Here is an 18,597-nt window from a genome sequence, read left to right as displayed (position 1 = left end):
ATGCATGGCTTGCTTTTGTATTTATAATAAATGTGAACACAAGAAATAGAAAACTTGGCAGAGTACTATCTTTCTGCTCCTCCCCACAACCCGTCTCTCTCCTGTGTCCTGCCACCTAACGCTTTCATTACTGCTGTTAAATACTGTTTTATATGTATGCCCAAGACAAATAATGTTTGGTGTTAGTTGCCTGTGACCTTATAAAAAAGCATCATTTTACGTAATCTTTTTGTATATTATGTTTTCAGTATAATATTGCTAATACTCATTCACATTATTCCATGTAGCCACAGTTCATTTCTTTGAGTGCTGTGGAATATCTTACTGTGTGAACCCACCAAATTTTTCTACTGGGAATGAATTAGGAATGAGGTACCTAATAAAACATGTATTACAAAAATTACGTTTGTTACGTACTAGATAGAAAAGATTTGGGAAGAGGACTACTAATGCCCACAGAGAAAGTGAACTAACACAATACTGACTGTATTAACTTATTTCTGATTTATTATAATGATGTCAGGAAAACCTTAGGACTTCAAATTGAGACACAGGAATTCACAACAGGCAGTTAATATTATAAAGCAGCTATGAAATAATTTATATGAATTCTACTAAAATAATTTAGAATGACAAGAATATATGGTTTATCTGCCTTCCATATTTTAGCAAGAATTCTTAAGATTAAAAAATGTTAGATTTTCAGTTCTATTGAAATAGAAATAACCAGTCTCAAAATTTCCCCTAATTGTATAGCTGATTGTTTTCACAAGTATAACAGAAAAGAGTAAAAATCCAAAGAAAAATGTCATGGATGCATAATGTATTTAATTAAAAATGATATTTAAAAAATAAAGCATGGAATGTGGAATGTGGGGAAAAAAGAATCATTTTTCATTTCTGTAAGCATTCCAAAATCAGAATCTGGATTTAACCTTAACTTACAAATAATATTTTTTGGTTCTTAGCATTGAGCCTATTGGTTCAATAAAAAAATTTCAGAGTAAAAAGTTCTTGTACCTTATAATACTTATAATTATTTTTCAAAATGAAAATAAAATGTGCAAAGAGTTAATGTTAGAACCACATAAGTAAAAGCAACCTTAAAGATTATCTAGTTCAGTTTCCTCACTTGAGGAAACAGAGGCTCAAAGAAAATGATCTTCTAAATTAATAAAACTAATTCCTTAAGTTTATGGGAAGTGATCTTACAAATACTTGTTGTTAATCAACTCACAAAACACTGATCCATGGGAATTCCACTGCCTGCCTACACAAAGGTTCAATTGTGAAGAATCTACAGGAAGTGAATTGCCTTAATATACTCCAAAATGTCCTATGAAATAGGTAGCCAATGCCCAAATTAAGTCCTCTCTGCAATTTAAAGCAGGGATCAGCAAGCTTTATCTATAAAGAGTCAGTTATTAAATATTTTAGATTTTGTGGATTATTCATGGTTCGTCCAACTACTCAACTCTTCTGTTGTAATGTGAAAGGAGCCATAGATAATACATGAGTGTGGTTGTGTTCCAACAAAACTTGAAAACAAAGATAGCAATTCACATTTAGCCCACTATTCATAGTTTTCTGACCCCTAATTTAAAACATGCAACTTATTAAGTGTATAGACCAAACAAAACTTTGTATGAACAAAAGAAAGAACAAGAAAGACGCTACTCGAAAGCATTAGGATAAATAAATGAATTTTTATAACCAAAATGTTTAGGCTGATATCAAAAATACTTTGAAACACAAAATCTCATAGTATGGAAATGAGAGATGAAAAACTATAATTTAAAAAAAAATTATAATAACCTAATAACTAATTTGTTCTGTACTGTTTTGTCTGACTATAGGAAATACTGTGTCTGAAAAGCGTATCAAAAGCCTCTACAGAGTAACTGTGAGTGACCCAATTCTTACTTAATATTAATTCAGAGTCTCCTACTATAAAAAGAAAATATGAAATCCAACAAGAAATTTGAGATTGTTTACTTGTCCTTGTAACTTGGTTCTTAGGTGGAATTTTCAAAATGAACATGGCAGAGCTGCAATACATACTTTATAAACCATAAAATATGTAGGCAAGCTAAAAGGGGAAAAAAATTAAACATGCCATCATGTACTTGCTTGAAGCTCTTCTTTTTTCTGGGGCTCAACTGGCCAAAAAGGAGTAAATACACTACCACAACAAGAATCAGAAGACAAAAGGAGAAATTTCATACAGGAGACAACATTGACATTTGTTCTTCTTTATACAATCTAATTTGAAATGCATAGATAAAATAGCATTTCACCCATACAAGTCATACCATGAAACACACATGTTGATAAATGTTTCTGATATTATTTAGCAATAAAACACAAAGACCTGGGGCAAGGTGGTGAAATCAAACCATGATGCTCCTTCTTAAATTTCTGCTTTGGTATCTCCATCATTTTTCACTGATTATATCAGCTTTAGCTTAAACACAAAAACTAAAGTATCTGCAAAAAGGTACTGTCGTTCAGTAAAGAAGGTGCTCAGTTCTACACAACTATAGCAAATCTTTTACATATTTACCAAAGTACCCAAATACTAACAAGTTTAACAGGTTTTGTCAAGAATTTTGACAAGTTATTATGACAATTAAATGGGTTAATATGTTTGAAGTGATTAGCACGATACCTGGCATATAGCAAAGTTTTTACGTGTCTCATGAATTCAAATTTGATATTACTTCTGGGGTGCTAAGCAGAAATACGGATCACCTGTCTCTTTTTAAAGTAATTTACGATTTTTTTTTTTATTTAGAATTTAGCTCTGATGAGCAAGTTGGCTGAACTCAATTTGTTTGCTCACTTTACTCCTTCCTACCATATTCACTTTCTTGGACCAAGAGCTTGTACCAAGTGTGAAACATTAACTGGAATGAGGGGAAAAGAAGCATTCATGGCTCAACAGCATGAATTCCAATATCCCCAATGTCAAACACTGAAATTATAGGCACTAGGCCCTCTCAAGGAGTATCTTTGGAGACATATTAAGAGCAGCTAAATGTGTATACAACCATTAATTGTCATTAATTTATCCATTTAGTTTCAATAACAGATGCAATTAAATATTGCTATCTCTAATTTCTCTTACTAAACTTTTAATAACTCAGGACTACTAGACTAATAAATGAAAAAGGAAAGTGAGAGAAAAAAGTTTACATTTTCTCCTCAAAATACTGGAAAGGGATAAATAAGCACATAAAAGAATTCTCACTTGGCTGGACATCTGCTTGTCCTTCATAGCTCAAGTCAGAATCAGAACACCTGAACTGCTCCAAAAAGTTCTCAGACTTGGTATGTTCATCTGCCCAACTGAAGATAAGCATGTTATAGCTTATGACATTTGGTCCATTTTGACAATAAATAAGGAAAAAACAGAGTGGTTTATTTTACCATCATTTAAGAACAAAACAAAACAAAACAAAACCCCACTGTGGTCAGAGGGTAATCTCTAAATACACATGAGTTTAAAAAATTCTTTTGAAAATATAATGTTCCAACTATATTTTCAATGTTAATTTCTTTAAAAAAAAAAAAGAAATTCATTATAATTAAATAAATGAAACTAGTAAGTATACATTTTCATTGTTTAATCCACAAACACTCTGATTCATGAGATTGAAAAGTATTTTTGCTGCTCTTCCTAAAACAGTAATTCTTCCATTTTCTAGTCACCTACTTCTAGGAACAAAGCTATCAGCAAAATTTTTGCCTGAGAACATTAAGATATAAAATGATTACTAGAATAAATTGGTACCACATTAAGTGATATTATCATAATTAACATAATAACAAGTTTGCCTCTCTATTATAACCTCCTAAATGGGTAATTTAAACAAATTTTTCCCATGAGGTCCTATTTATTTGCCTGTTTCCAATAAAATAAAGTTTCAAGAACTTGACAGGTCTTGGCACTATCTTGAACTTTTGGAAAAGTTGGCTTACCCATAAACTGGACTTGGATAATTAATTCATTTGTATCTACTTAGCTCTAAAACCACATGAAATCTACTTACAGGGCAACTGATTAAAATTATGAACAGGGAGCAAATCTAGGATAGTTAAAGTGTCATATTAATTTCTAAGTAATTTACACTTGAATTCTAGGTTATTCTTAATTCAAAGCTAAAAATAACACTTTTTGTTTTATTCCAAAAATTACTCTGCTACATGCTGACTGCTGCTGCTACATGCTGACATAGTTATCATAAAATGAATCTCAAATTTATATTTTCATAAGCATAATAAATATCTGAGAGAAAAGTAATTTTAGCCAATGGAATAACACTTATGAGTATACCAGTATAGTAGGAAGCTCTTAATATGACAGGTTGGATCCCTTATGCTACTCAATGAGTTTGAAGCCGTCTTTTTATTAATATAACATAAAAATCAAAGCAACAACTTTCACCTGAGCTAACCAAAATTAGGAAGGTAAAAATGTTCCAAAAATTTAATTCCTAACTCAAGTGGTTAAAGAAAATGATACTTCTGGCTAATTATGGCACATGAACTGCCAATTTTCAAAGAATTAGAAAACAATAAAATACACATTACATATGACATTTCTTTGATATCACATATACTCTATAATATTTTTGGAACCCAGCAGCTTTGATATGTTATAGTACTAAAAGACTTTTCAATGAAGTACCAGCTCTAGTCCTCATAACTCCTAATAGTTCAAAAAAATCATTCTTAGTATTCTAAGTATAAATACCAACATTTCTTCTAAGTTACAAACACAAAAATGAAAAAACTGTGTGTGCATTGCTTCCTCTAATTTCTCAGTTTTCCCTTCTCACTTTTTTTCCCTGTAGGTAAACCTAACATCCTGCCAAGGAAGCTATCGAGAGAAGGGTTCAATTCTGAAATATAAAAGATTTAATATCAGGAGGAAAAAAGTTTTCCCACCAGCTCTTAGGAAATTGCCACTAGCAGCAACTTCTAACACTTCACATTTTCACAACCACAGAATAAATGGGTTTAATTACAAATGCAAATTAAAAAAGAATAATACTCGGTGAGTTTTTAGTTACCTTGGATTTGTATTATCTAAAACTGTTCTTTCCATCTATTGGTACATATAAACAAGAGTTAACTACATTATTCATTAAGATACAGCTTTTTTTTTTTTTTTTAAGATACAGCTTTTAACAAATAAATTTAACTCTTGATAACACTATAAAATTGCTCCTCATGGGAAAATTTCATTTTTAGAAATCACCTGTTTATTTCTTACATGTTTTATCTTGAGAGGTAAACAGGAAAAAAAATTAGAAACTCTCAGTTTAAAAGTGTATATATGTGTATGAAAGGTGAGTGAGGTAAAGAGCTCTTCCTGTAACACCATCTGAACTACAGGAACTATACCAGTGAGCTAAAGTATAGAAAATTATGTCAATAACTCCTCCACAATATAAAGTACTGCTTCCAGAATCCACAAAATTTTAAAAAAGTCAAAACATGACAAATGAGAAACAGAACCGATTTTTAACTCCTATACATTCCCAGACTTTTAAGAGTATTATTTTCAAGAAAATGATCTCCCTCTTAACTTTTCTGACAAAATGTTTCTAATTTTTTTACAATAATGCTTCAATGACATTCAGATCTAAATACATCAGATATAAAAAGAGCTACTTAATTTAATCATACATTTAATATTTAATCCTCACCTCTCTTTCTATGAGATGATGCCAAATCCAAATCAACATTTCGTCTTCCACTCTGTTAAGTTAAAAACAAATAATAAAATTTAATTGTGAAAATAATTTCAAGATTAAGACTTGAGAGTACTAGAATAAAAAATAATCTATATAATTATTGCAATGTGCTATTTATTCACCAGTCAAGTCAGGCTAAGAAAACAAGTCTCTACAAACCCAGTGAAAACAGCTCAAGAAAGCTCAGGCACATGACTCTGAGAAACTAATACACAAAATCAATGTGCACATTAATTAACAGTGTAAAGTAGCAGAACTTTTTCTTTGTCATCACCGTTTCCTCTTTGAAATCATTGTCTTTTATCTTCCAAACACAGTATGATCTCTTATTAATACCCTCAAGATGCCTAAAGCCCCTGTAGCAAAGTCTCATTTTCCAAAATTACTACTTGTTCTACCTTCACTTTCTATTGGTTCTAAAATTATTAGCCTTGGCTAGGTGTACAGAAGAAGAGAATCTTATAAATCCACACTAACAGAAGACTAAGACAGTCCTAAGCCTTCTAGTTGTATTTTAACAGGTTGTTTAAAACCTGTTAAAATAAAGAAATCTCAAATTGGTGAAACTGCAGTCAGCTTAATAAACCAGTGCAGGCTTTTAGGAAGAACAGAAGTATATTTCTGTGTGCGTGTGTTGAGGAGGCACTGGTGACAACTATCTACTCTCTCTTATGTAAAGACAACCATATACTGGTTGTCTGTATAAACCCATAACTTAGATTTACGCACAGATATGACATTAGGATCTCAGCAATTTCAACTGCACTCTATCACACAATAAAAAAGTTGGTGGCAAAGAAGAAAGCCTGCAGAAGTGACAAAACAGATCTATTTAGGAAACGTTATTTGGAAAATCTTTTCCTGGTAACCCACATTGTGGATAAATACATTTTGTTTTACATATACACACACACACCAGAAATAAGCATGCTACCAGGCCATTTGGTGTTGGAAAAAACAACAAAGAGTTGTCATGATACCTGAAAATATTACCATGTCATGCAATGTAACATTTTTATCAAACAGTACCTTTGCCATTAGGGATTACTGAAGAAATTTATCTCAGGCCTCAGAACCAGAAATATCTCAGTTTTTCTCGAAAATAAAAACTTTTTACTTTTTGTTTTTATCTTTTAGTCATTGTGAACCATGCAACTCATATTTTTCCTATTCAGTGGCCCATATCTAGGAGAACATTACAGGATACATGAGGAGGTATGCAAATCTTACTCAGGACTTTATTTTCCTCTCTCAGCTTCTTCTAGTCCTAATTCATTCTCTTATACTTTTATAAATAGTATTTACTTTTGAATGGTAAATCCATTTTTTTGTGAAAGAAGCGGGTAGGGAAATGAGGGAGGTAGATTAGGAGAGTATAGTAAGAAATGATGGTAAGTACAACATTTGCGAATCAAACAGTTAAACTTGGGTTTAACTGTGTAACTGTTGACTTAGGTTTCTCTGTTTACTAAAACAAGAGAAACAGATAATATATCACATAAAACTCTTTATAAAAGAAGATTAAAACACAGGTTTAGCATTAAGCTGATTAACTTCAGTTATTTTAAGAAAGCATTTCATTCATTAACAATTCAGGATAAATAAGTACTACTAGATGTTAAAGATATGAATGATAATCCTAAATGAACTCAGACAGAAGGGTAACATATTTCAGCTGGAAAATTTCACATTGCCCCCATGGCTTGGTCCTCTTTGTCTATGTGAGGCTCAAAACTGAAGGCTCAGCCTAGGTCTCCTCATCAACAAGAGAATTTGCTCTCTCTATTCTTGATTTTTCCACTTCTTATGACACTATCTCTCTAAATATTCCATAAAAGATGATCAAAAGTCTATCTTTTTTAAAATTATGTTTATTAATTTTTTTTAAACTATAGAAACCAGACTTGGCAGTTAGACCTAAGTTCAACCCACCTCCATTTATTCGTCTTCCTATTATGTTGTGAAAACATAACTTTCAGCATTTTCAGTTTAAATTGTATTCCTAAACTTGTTTTTCACAACAACCCAGGGAGGCAAGCATAACAGGCAGAGATATTCCCCATCTCAAAGATAAAAATGCTGGAGCTCAGAAAGCTAAAAGTGTCAGGCCCCAGATCAAAATAAACAGTTTTGTGATTAAATCAGATTTCATTGTTTATTTCCAAAAAGTATGCCACTTTAACTCTCATTTTTTACCTTTTCATATCAGTTGAAATAATTGTCAATTATTTACAATGTGCAAAGCACAATGTTGGAAATATGAGGGGCGCTAAAAAAGGAACTCTAGAACTCTGAAGAGGTCTATTGGAAAGAAATACTAATAATATATAAGTAAATCCAACAACTAGAGAAAGTTCACAAGCAGCAACAGAGTTCCAGTGCAGCCAAAAATTTAAAAATTAATAAATAAAATTTTTTAAAAATTAAGTAAGTCCAACATGAGACAAATCATTAGTGGTTTATTAGAGCTACTAACAAACTGCCAGGGAAACAACAAAGTCACTGTTGAGTAATCTTAGGTAAACTTTTGGAAGAGATGACATTTTAACCAGTCCTTAGAAGAAAGGCAAGACTTCATCAACAAAGGAAAAGGACATTTAAGGCAAACAATCATTGAGCAGAGGCCCAAAAGGTATGTTTGGGGTCTGGCGGATGGACTACTATGCTATGGCAAAACTGCAGGTTACTGCAAGGAAACGTGCTTCAAAAGCAGGCAGGTAACATTTTCCAGAATCTTTGATTTCTGGGCAGTCACTGAGTTTTTTTGGTTTTTTGTTTTTTTTTTTAATAAGAAGGTAGCATGAATAAGAAAGTAGCATGACCAGCAGGTGTTCTGCTGTTGAAGTGTGTTCTTGTTTTGGGTGTTTTTAAGAGCTCCAGCTCTGGCAGCAATATCGAAGGAGAGGGACTGGAAAAGGCAGGGAGATCAATTTGAAAACTACCCATTTCAGGCAAAGGTAACAAGGGCCTAAATTAAAGTGCTGAAAGAACAAATAGGCACAGAAATTTTACCAAAATAGATCAAATATTCATTTTTTAAAAAAATATTTAATGACTATCTACTGTGTGCCAAGCATTACAGGTACTTGAGATACAGCCATGAAAAAATCAGCAAACATTTCTGTCCTCAGGGAACTTATATTCTAGTGTAGGCTAAGAGAAACTGATAAATACAGCAACTAAATAATGCTAGGTACTCGGCGGGGGGTGGGAGTGGGAGTGGGGGCGGGGGACGGGTATCAGCTTCCCTGATAGCTCAGTTGGTAAAGAATCCATCTGCAATGCAGGAGACCCTGGGTCAGGAAGAGCTGCTGGAGAAGGGATAGGCTCCCCATTCCAGTATTCCTGGGCTTCCTTTGTGGCTCAGCTGGTAAAGAATCCACCTGCAATGCAGAAAATGCAGGAGACCTGGATATCAGCTTCCCTGATAGCTAGCTCAGTTGGTAAAGGATCCACCTGCAATGCCAGAGACCCTGGGTCAATCCCTGGTATGGGAAGATCCCCTGGAGAAGGGAAAGGCTACCCACTCCAGTATTCTGGCCTGGAGAATTCCATAGACTGTATAGTCCATGGGGTCACAAAGAGTCGGACACAACTGAGTGACTTTCATTTTCACTGTGGGGGTAGAGTGGGAGGGACAGAACAAGGCAAAGTGGACAATGAGTGAACATCTGAAAAGGAGAGCAAACTGGAGTTTCAAATAGAGTGGTCAGGGTAGGCATCACCAAAAGAGTAACATTGGAACAAAGGCTTGAAATAAGGGCATCTGCCTGCAGACAACAGTATTACAATTAGAAAAAACAGCCATGTAAAGGTCCTATGGGGAAGCTGTGTGGTATGTTCACGGAAAACCCAAGAGGTCAGTGTGGCAAGAAGGAGGGTCATCAAGGAGGAGAGGAGCAGCAGAGGAGACCAGAAAGGAGTGAGACCAGGATATGTAGAATGGTACAGATCCCTATAAGTCACTGGAAGTTCTGAGAATTGTCACAGTTAGGAGAATAAATGAAGAGACTGATCAACTTGGAAAATCAAAAGGACAGAAAGGAATTCTCAGTAGATGGTAAGACTGAGAATGTGAAATCAGGACACAGAGATACTAATGGGAATGAAGAAGAAAAGGAGGAAGAACAAACAAAAACATACAATGAAACTTGCTTGAAGACACTGTTAAACCTTCCTAGAGGAGGAATCTTTCACACTTAGAAGTTTCTTTTAAACAATAGCTTCATATTTATGTAGCATTCCATACTTCTCAAAAACACTTTCACATCTATTTTCTCTGTTCACGCAAGAGAGGAATTTCAGAGCTAAAAATGGACTGCATTAATCAATCCAAAAACTACAGGCTAGAAACTATAAAACTCTTGAAGGAAAACACAGGCAGAACACTCCTTGACATAAAGCACAGCAAGAGCCTCTTTGACCCACCTCCTAGAGTAAATGGAAATAAAAACAAAAATAATCAAATGGGACCTAATTAAACTTAAAAGCTTTTGCACAGCAAAGGAAATTATAAATAAGATGAAAAGACAACCTTCATAATAAGAGAAAATAATTGCAAATAAAGCAACTGAAAAAGGATTAATCTCCAAAATATTCAAGCAGCTCATGCAGTTCAATATCAGAAAAGCACATAACCCAATAAAAAACAGGAAGAAGATCTAAACAGACATTTCTCCAAAGGAGATATACAAATGGTCAACAAACACTTGAAAAGATGTTCAACATAGCTCCTTATTAAAGAAATGCCAACCAAAACTACAGTGAGGTATCACCTCACACTGGTCAGAATGGCCATCATCAAAAAATAAATGTTGGAGAGGATGTGGAGAAAATGGAACCCTAGTACTGTTGGTGGGAATGTAAACTGATACAGCCACTATGGGGAATAGCATGGAGATTCCTTTAAAAACTAGGAATAAATCTACCATATGACCAAGCAAACCCACTACTGGGTTTGCTTGAGAAACCCACAATTCAAAAAGACACATGTACCCCAGTGTTCATTGCAGCACTATTCACAATGGCCAGGACATGGAAGCAACCTAGATGTCCATCGACAGATGAATAGATAAAGATGTGGTACATGTATACAGTGGAATATTACTCAGCCATAGAAAGGAACGAATTTGAGTCAGTTGAACTGGGGTAGATGAACCTAGAGCCTGTTAGACAGAGTGAAGTAAATCAGATAGTGAAAAATAAATATCATATATTAATGCATATATATGGACCTAGAAAAATGGTACTGATGTACCTATTTGTAGGGCAGAAATAGAGATGCAGATCTAAAGAATGAACTTGTAGGCACAGCAGGGGGAAAGAGAGGGTGGAATGAATTGAGAGAGTAGCATTGAAATATATATACATCACCAAGTATAAAACAGATAGCTAGTGGGAAGTCACTGGGGAACTCAGCCTGTGTTTTGTGCTATCCTATCCCCCTAGAGGGATAGGATAAAAGGTGGGGAGTAGGAGGGAAGGAAGCTCAAGAGGGGATATTTATTTATTTATTTATTTATATTGGAGAAGGCAATGGCACCCCACTCCAGTACTTTTGCCTAGAAAATCCCATGGACGGAGGAGCCTGGTAGGCTGCAGTCGATGGGGTCACTAGAGTCGGACACGACTGAGTGACTTCACTTTCACTTTTCACTTTCATGCAATGGAGAAGGAAATGGCAACCCACTCCAGTGTTCTTGCCTGGAGAATCCCAGGGATGGGGAAGCCTGGTGGGCTGCCATCAATGGGGTCGCACAGAGTTGGACACGACTGAAGCGACTTAGCAGCATATATATATATATACTTACGGCTAATTCACATTGTTGTAAGGCAGAAACCAATACAACATTGTTAAGCAATTATTCTCCAAAAAAATGTTAAAAAAAAAAAAAAAGCTCTTCAGCAGTAGAATCAGGGTCAGTAGCCAAGTCTAAAACAGTAGTCAAGTCTAACACATTACCACATACACAACAGGCACTACTATCCTCGTATCACACAATGGGACACCAAGGCCCAGAGAGGTAAAGTAGCACATACAGATTCACATAAAAGGCACAGGAACAGTCAAAATGAAAATCTAGCTATCAATTCCAAGTCCAAAGCTACCCAAATAGAAGCTATCAGACTGTTCTCATTCTGTAATTTATTTAACCCATCACACTACAGCACACATTACTTCCTACTTCTTATATAGATCAGCATCTCATTTCTTTGATTTTTACCTTAAATGCCTGCAATCCAGATCCTGAGGCTTTTTTGATAGGTAACTGAGAGCTACTGAAAGATTTTAAGTAGAGGAGGTAAAAACAGATTTGTATTTCAGGAATATTATTCTAGTGAAATGTTGAAGACAGGTATAAGACAAGAGAGGGAACCAGTTTGAAGGTTTTGTACTAGGCCAGGCAAAAGAGAAGAAAAATTTGAGACAGAACAGTGGCAGGAAGGATGGACAGGACATATTAGAAAGGTATTAGGAGTAAAATTTTCAAGGTCGGACTAATTGGACTGTGCAGAGTGAGGAGGACCAAGAAACAAGAAAAAGTAGAGGCAAGGATGCGGAGAAGGCAATGGCAACCCACTCCCCTGCTCTTGCCTGGAAAATTCCATGGACGGAGGAGCCTGGTAAGCTGCAGTCCATGGGGTCGCTAGGAGTCGGACACGACTGAGCGACTTCACTTTCACGCATTGGAGAAGGAAATGGCAACCCACTCCAGTGTTCTTGCCTGGAGAATCCCAGGGATGGGGGAGCCTGGTGGGCTGCCGTCTATGGGGTCACATAGAGTCAGACATGACTGAAGCGACTTAGCAGCAGCAGCAGAGGCAAGAATGAACTTATGTTTCCAGCCTGGGGAGTTAATACTAAGATACTGGATGGGAAAGAACAGGTTTGGGAGAAAAACCAGTTTATTTTTGGATAGGTTAAGATTGTGGTCACCTGACATGTTCAGGTAGAATGTCCATCAGGGAGTGAGATACACGAACTTTGAGTTTAGGAAGAAGTCAGGGCTAAAGAAAGTAATCTGAGAGTCACTAACATACAGGTGATAAATACCTATGCAATAAAGTTATCTCATTTCTCTTAAAAGTTCTTTTTAAAAAAACATTTTTGTCTAAAACAAATGTATACTACTTACTCTAACCAAACTCTTATGTATTTATACAAAAATCCTTTACTGAATCTAGGTATACCTACCAGTGCGTAACCCTCTTCATCTGATTCAGGCTGAGACAAATCAGATTCACTCCTCGATTTGATCAGTCTATAATTTGGACTTGCGTGGACTAGCCGGCTCTCTGCAGTAAGACTTTCACTCCTGTCTCACATACACAAAGAAAAGTTTTTCGATTTGGGACTGTTAGTGAACATAAAATTGAATGGAACTAGCAGCATAGAGATAAAACACACACACAGTGAAGAGTAATTATGACTGCTGATGGAAAATCCTGGCTCTCAGTTAGGTCTAAGTACAAAGTCTACTTAATCAATTACAGAGATATGCAAATATTTTCATATGTTTCTCAACTACTATTGCTTATATGTATGAAAAACTGTGCTGTCTCATTTAATCAGAAATTTATACTCCAGGTTGAACTAGGATCACTCTATACATTAAATTCATCTGTCAATTTGTATTTCCTCCTCCATGTCTGTGTTAACCTCAGAATAAATCATTTCAATGCATACAGAAACAAAGGGAGAAGAAATGTTTTAAGTTTCTACTCAGTCCCACCTGGTCATAAGTCCACCCCCTTCAGAGGTACTTGTGGAAGGCTGCTGCAACTGTCCTTCTTCCCTTCGCTTCTGAAGCTCCTCAATCACAGGACTTACTCCTAATATTAACAGGGCACATCGATGGATCACGGAGTTGCAGGCAGCAGTGTACACATCCTGACCCTCAGGAAGGTCTGTGCTCACCCTTCGCTCTTGCTGAGCCTGAGGAGGTGGATCATCAGCTCGAGCCCCAGACCCTGCCCCACTGTTCATTCTATCTCGATCTCGGCTACGAGCTACTTCACGGGCTGAGAGGAAACACTGAAAGATTTCTGTAACATGCAACACAAAAACAAGGTCTTAACACATGGGGAGAGAAGAGCAAAGAAAATAACAATAAAAATAGTCAAAAAGTTTGGACCAAAAACTTACTGAAAGAGGGAAAATTATTTTTTAGACATTAAATACAGCATCTAAGTAAAAATTTTACCAAAAATATATGTATAATACTAAACTTATAAAAATTACAATAGGAAATACTCATGCCTTTATAGAATTTAGATTTGGTTGATTCTATTTCTACTCTTATGAGTTGGATCAGTAGTTTGCAAAGTGTGGTTCCAGAAGAGCAGCATCAACATCATCCAGGCACTTGCTAGAAATGAAAAATACTGTGCCTCACTCAGACTGTCTAAATCAGAAGCTCTAGGCACGGAGCCAGCAATCTGTGTTTGAACAAGCCCTCCAGCTGATTTTGAAGGCCATCATAGTTTGAGAACCACTGGGTTAGATAAAAATAACTGCCCATTTCTGAAATGTTCACAACCTTGGTTTGAAAATTGTCAGGATACAAGAGAAAAAGACAAAGTTTAAGTTGCATTAGTTTAAATGAAAAGCTCTTTTTCCCCTTCCAAAGTCCATATAATTCCTAACATCTACACGTTGTTGTATTTTGAACATATTAAATAAGCACAACCATTAAAGGTCTTTGCTGAAACAGAATTGGATTCTACTAAATGTCCATCTAATGCCAGCCCTCCCCAATTTACAAGTGTAAAAAGTCAGTGGGTTTAACAAGGTTCTGATGCAGTGGTAGATATTTCACAAGAGGAAAAGAATATTTTGCTCAAATTTGAGTGAAGGTGGTATTTTTAACGGAGAAACTAGGCAAAAAAGTTAGTAAAATACTAGGGTCATCTATTAATATGGAAGTGGTGGTAGTGGTGGTTTAGTCACTAAGTAATGTCTGAGTCTTGCAACCCCAAGGACTGTAGCCCGTCAGGCTCCTCTGTCCATGAGTTTTCCCAGGCAAGACGTTTGCTATTTCCTTCTCCAAATATGGAAATACAAACTTTAAAATAGATCTGTATATTCCAAGGTATTATGATAATATATTCATTATGCTATTTAAAGTCCCTTATTTCTAAGAAAAACAAACCAATGAACTAACAGTCCAGAGCTGGAAACCAGTTAAAGTAATAAAGAGAATTGTCACTGGAATTCTGGGCAGACTTGGTTCTTATTTCAGCTGCTACTACTTGTGGCCCTAGGCACATAATTTTCCCTCCTTAAACCTGAGTTTGTCCATCTTTAGAACAAGGTAATACTAGAAATCATCTGATAAGACTGAGAGGATTATGAGTTAATCTATGTGAAGCATTTGACCCAAAGGCCAGCATATAATTGATACTCAAAAACGGTATTTAGTTTAAAAATTATTACACTCTGGTTAACTATAATGCTTTATTACACAGTAATTGAAGTTATATTTTGTTACTGTGCTTTTCCCCTTTAGTCTTTGCTTTCAGGAATTTCTAAACTAAACCTTCAGTTCAGTTCAGTTCAGTCACTCAGTAGTGTCTGACTCTGTGACCCCATGAATCGTAGCACGCCAGGCCTCCCTGTCCATCACCAACTCCCGGAGTTCACTCAAACTTACGTCCAACCTTAAGCTCATCCAAAAATGTTCCCTCAGCCTAGGTTTTAAAACTATAACTGTTCTCTGGGAATTCCCCGGTGGTCCAGTGGTTAGGACTCAGCATCACTCTCGCTGCCGGGACCCAGGTTCAATCCCTGGCCACGTGGTAAGGCACCCCTCAAAACTATATTGTATATAATTATAATTATCCTCCTATTCTTCATGTCTAATTCCCTCTTCTCCATTTGGACCTTATATTTTTTCTTGTTTTAATAGGCTTTGGCCTTGTTTTGAGCTATCTCAAAATCATTTTTAGAAATATGCAAAACACAAATAAACCGGTAACAAATTAAGTGTCAAACTGAAGAATATAGACAACCTCAACACCAAATGCAGAGATGGCCATGTTTTAGGCTACAAAACTGAATATATACTTTAACTTGACATAGCCAAATCACTCAAAAAATACTAACAAATATTTAAAAGTTTTGGGATTTCTCTTTAAACATTTAAATGATTACATTTTAAAACTACCTGTAGCCTTATAATATAAAAGCATGAAAAATGTCATTCACCAGCCAATAACATTCTCATGTAATATTCTCAACCAACAATATTGTCTCTTGCTTTCTACTGAAAACAGCAGTATAGTCAGTGGGTGAAGTTTATAATTTAAAAAGTTCTGCGTATGGTCTCTCTCCTCCTCACCACTTAGAAGTCAGTCAGGCGAATGGACAATTTGGTACCCCTAGAGAACATACTTTGAATGACCCTATTCAATGGACACGACCCTAGTCTCTGGACACGACTGAGCGACTGATCTGATCTGATCTGATTCAATGACTCATGGGCATCACTTCATGAATGAAACTTAGTGAAACAGGTACTATTTCCAAAAGCCTGCATATACAGCTTTTCAGCCCCAAACCCCCAATCCAATAGCTTGAATGGAACTAACACAGTTTTAAGAGCTGAAACATTAGCTAACCAGATCATCAAGATAGGATCCTTTTAGAGAAACTCTAAAGAAATGTTTGCCTCTCTCTTCTGTAGTCAGTTTCCCTACCAAAAAGAATGCCACAGTGTGTATCTGTAAAGCAAAGGGTGTACTCACTGCCAGCTGTCATCACTTCGTGTTCTCGTTCTTCCTCCTCATCCTCTGGCTCTGGATGTCCTTCTTCCCGATCTCGCTCAGCCTGTTCTTCCATTTCAGCTTCTTCATCAATGGTCCGGGTAAATGAATGCTCCTGAGGATCAACATCTGCGGAGTCTTGGTTTTCCGAGATCTTAAAGAAATAATCAGAGCTACACTAAATATATATATTTTAATTTTGAAAAAATCATTAAAACCTTGATTCTTTATCATGAAAAATAATGTTAACAGCAATAAGAACTTACAAATTTTACCACAAAAACACAAAAGATATACTGGATAAATCTGAAGAGATTAGAAAGAATGTATAGAGACAACTCACTAAGCTCTCTTCCCCAACATTTTGATTGTTCTGCTGTAAACTGCTAAATTAAAATGACCTGAGTATGACAATAAGCATAAAAGGTAATTAAAGAACATGAAATTTAATTCTATTCAGTCTCCCTCAAGTTGTATATGTTATTGCTACTCTGTATGAATGTTTAATAATTCTAATTTAAAACAAAACAGTGCTTTTTAACCTTTTATTGGTGAAAATATTTAAGTTATACTCTCTTAGCAAATTTCAGTTATATAAACGTATTATTTTTTAATTATTTTCTCACTTGGCCCTTGAAGAAACCAAAAGTTAGAAATCTGATAAGGACAATGTTATTCCCCATGGTGGTTATGATACCTAGTAGTCATCTAAAGAAAAGAGTCCTTATTATAGGTGTGATTCATGGTTAGATGGGGATACTGAGCAGTCAGTCAGACTCGCACAAAACATAAGTCATGTATCCTCACAATATGCTAGGTTTCAAATGTGAGCTTCAACAAAATGGCTGATTAACACATTTCATGGGCTTTCAAAGTGAAAGTGAAAGTTAAGTCGCTGAGTCGTGTCTGACTCTTAGCGACCCCATGGACTGCAGCCTACCAGGCTCCTCTGCCCATGGGATTTTCCAGGCAAGAGTACTGGAGTGGGGTGCCATTGCCTTCTCTGATGGGCTTTCAAGGTCACTCACAAATAATCAGATCCACAAATATTAAATCAGTGCATGCTAAAAGAATACTATAATACAAATGCAGAGATAAAGTTTGGTTTTTAAAATCTAAGATCTATATAATGGAGTTATGAAGCTTCAAAGAAAGTTTCAAAGAAATTTATATGTATAATTATATATATGTATCAGGCTACATTCATAATTATAGGATCATGTTATCAGAATTATCAAGCACTTCAGAAATCATTTCAATTTTGTTGTAAGAATTACTTCTAGAACATCCTTAATAAAAGCTTTTAATCTTTACCTCCAGTGGTAGGCAACTCTAATCATTAGAAGGCTTTTTTCCTTACATTCATTCTTCACTCAGTTGTTACCCTTTGGTCCTACCTGTGTCCTCTGGAACAACAGGGAACATGTTTATTTCCTCTCCTGCATGAAGACCTTTAAGTATCTTTAAGGCGGCTAACATGAGACTCCCCTTTGTTTTCATTTTCTAATCTAAACATTTTTGACATTTTCCAGTTCTTGTATAAGATGATTAACCAATCTAAGGTAGTTTAATATCCCTCATAAGTTATGGCACCCCAAATCAAATAGGATAATTCAAATGTTGTCTGATCAATGTAAAATAAAGGAATAATATTTCATATGATTTGGACAATTTGTTATTACCTATACGGCCTAAGAATATATAAACTCTCAGAAGCCATATCACACTTGATAAATAAGTGGCTAAATAAATCTCAATTTTCTACTTATCCTATTTGTTTCACTAGAAAAAGAACTATTCAACATTTATTGAACATCTGCAATAACTAAGGCACATTTTTTTCCCCTTCACATAAACCAACATGGAGCTATCTCTTATAGCTTGCAGAAAAATAAGAGAAATTAACTGATTTCCAACTTTACCCATCTGTCTCTTGACGATGACCTGGTCTGAATAAGTTCAAGGTTCTTGCAAGCAAGTAAACGACTTCGAACTTTGTACACACAACGGTATACTTCTGATAAGCTTTTACCAGGTTGATATCTAAATAAAGGACCAAAATAGAAAAGTT

General features: G+C 35.5%; 1 protein-coding gene across 11 annotated transcripts in view; it reads right to left on the bottom strand.

Annotated features, from left to right (window-relative positions):
* Positions 1–18,597, bottom strand: part of HERC1 (HECT and RLD domain containing E3 ubiquitin protein ligase family member 1) — a 213,318-nt gene that overhangs the window by 96,395 nt on the left and 98,326 nt on the right. For all 11 annotated transcript variants that reach the window (XM_010840215.1, XM_010840216.1, XM_010840213.1 and 8 more), the window contains 5 exons: positions 18,449–18,569; positions 16,509–16,680; positions 13,496–13,808; positions 12,958–13,078; positions 5,715–5,766 (listed from right to left, as the gene is read on the bottom strand). In XM_010840215.1, the coding sequence (XP_010838517.1) occupies positions 5,715–5,766; positions 12,958–13,078; positions 13,496–13,808; positions 16,509–16,680; positions 18,449–18,569 (779 nt within the window). The remainder of the gene's footprint in view (positions 1–5,714; positions 5,767–12,957; positions 13,079–13,495; positions 13,809–16,508; positions 16,681–18,448; positions 18,570–18,597) is intronic.

Source organism: Bison bison, unplaced genomic scaffold, assembly GCF_000754665.1.
Source record: "Bison bison bison isolate TAMUID 2011002044 unplaced genomic scaffold, Bison_UMD1.0 scf7180017864142, whole genome shotgun sequence".
Classification (NCBI taxonomy): domain Eukaryota; kingdom Metazoa; phylum Chordata; class Mammalia; order Artiodactyla; family Bovidae; genus Bison; species Bison bison.
This window is presented reverse-complemented; position numbering and strand designations above follow the sequence as displayed.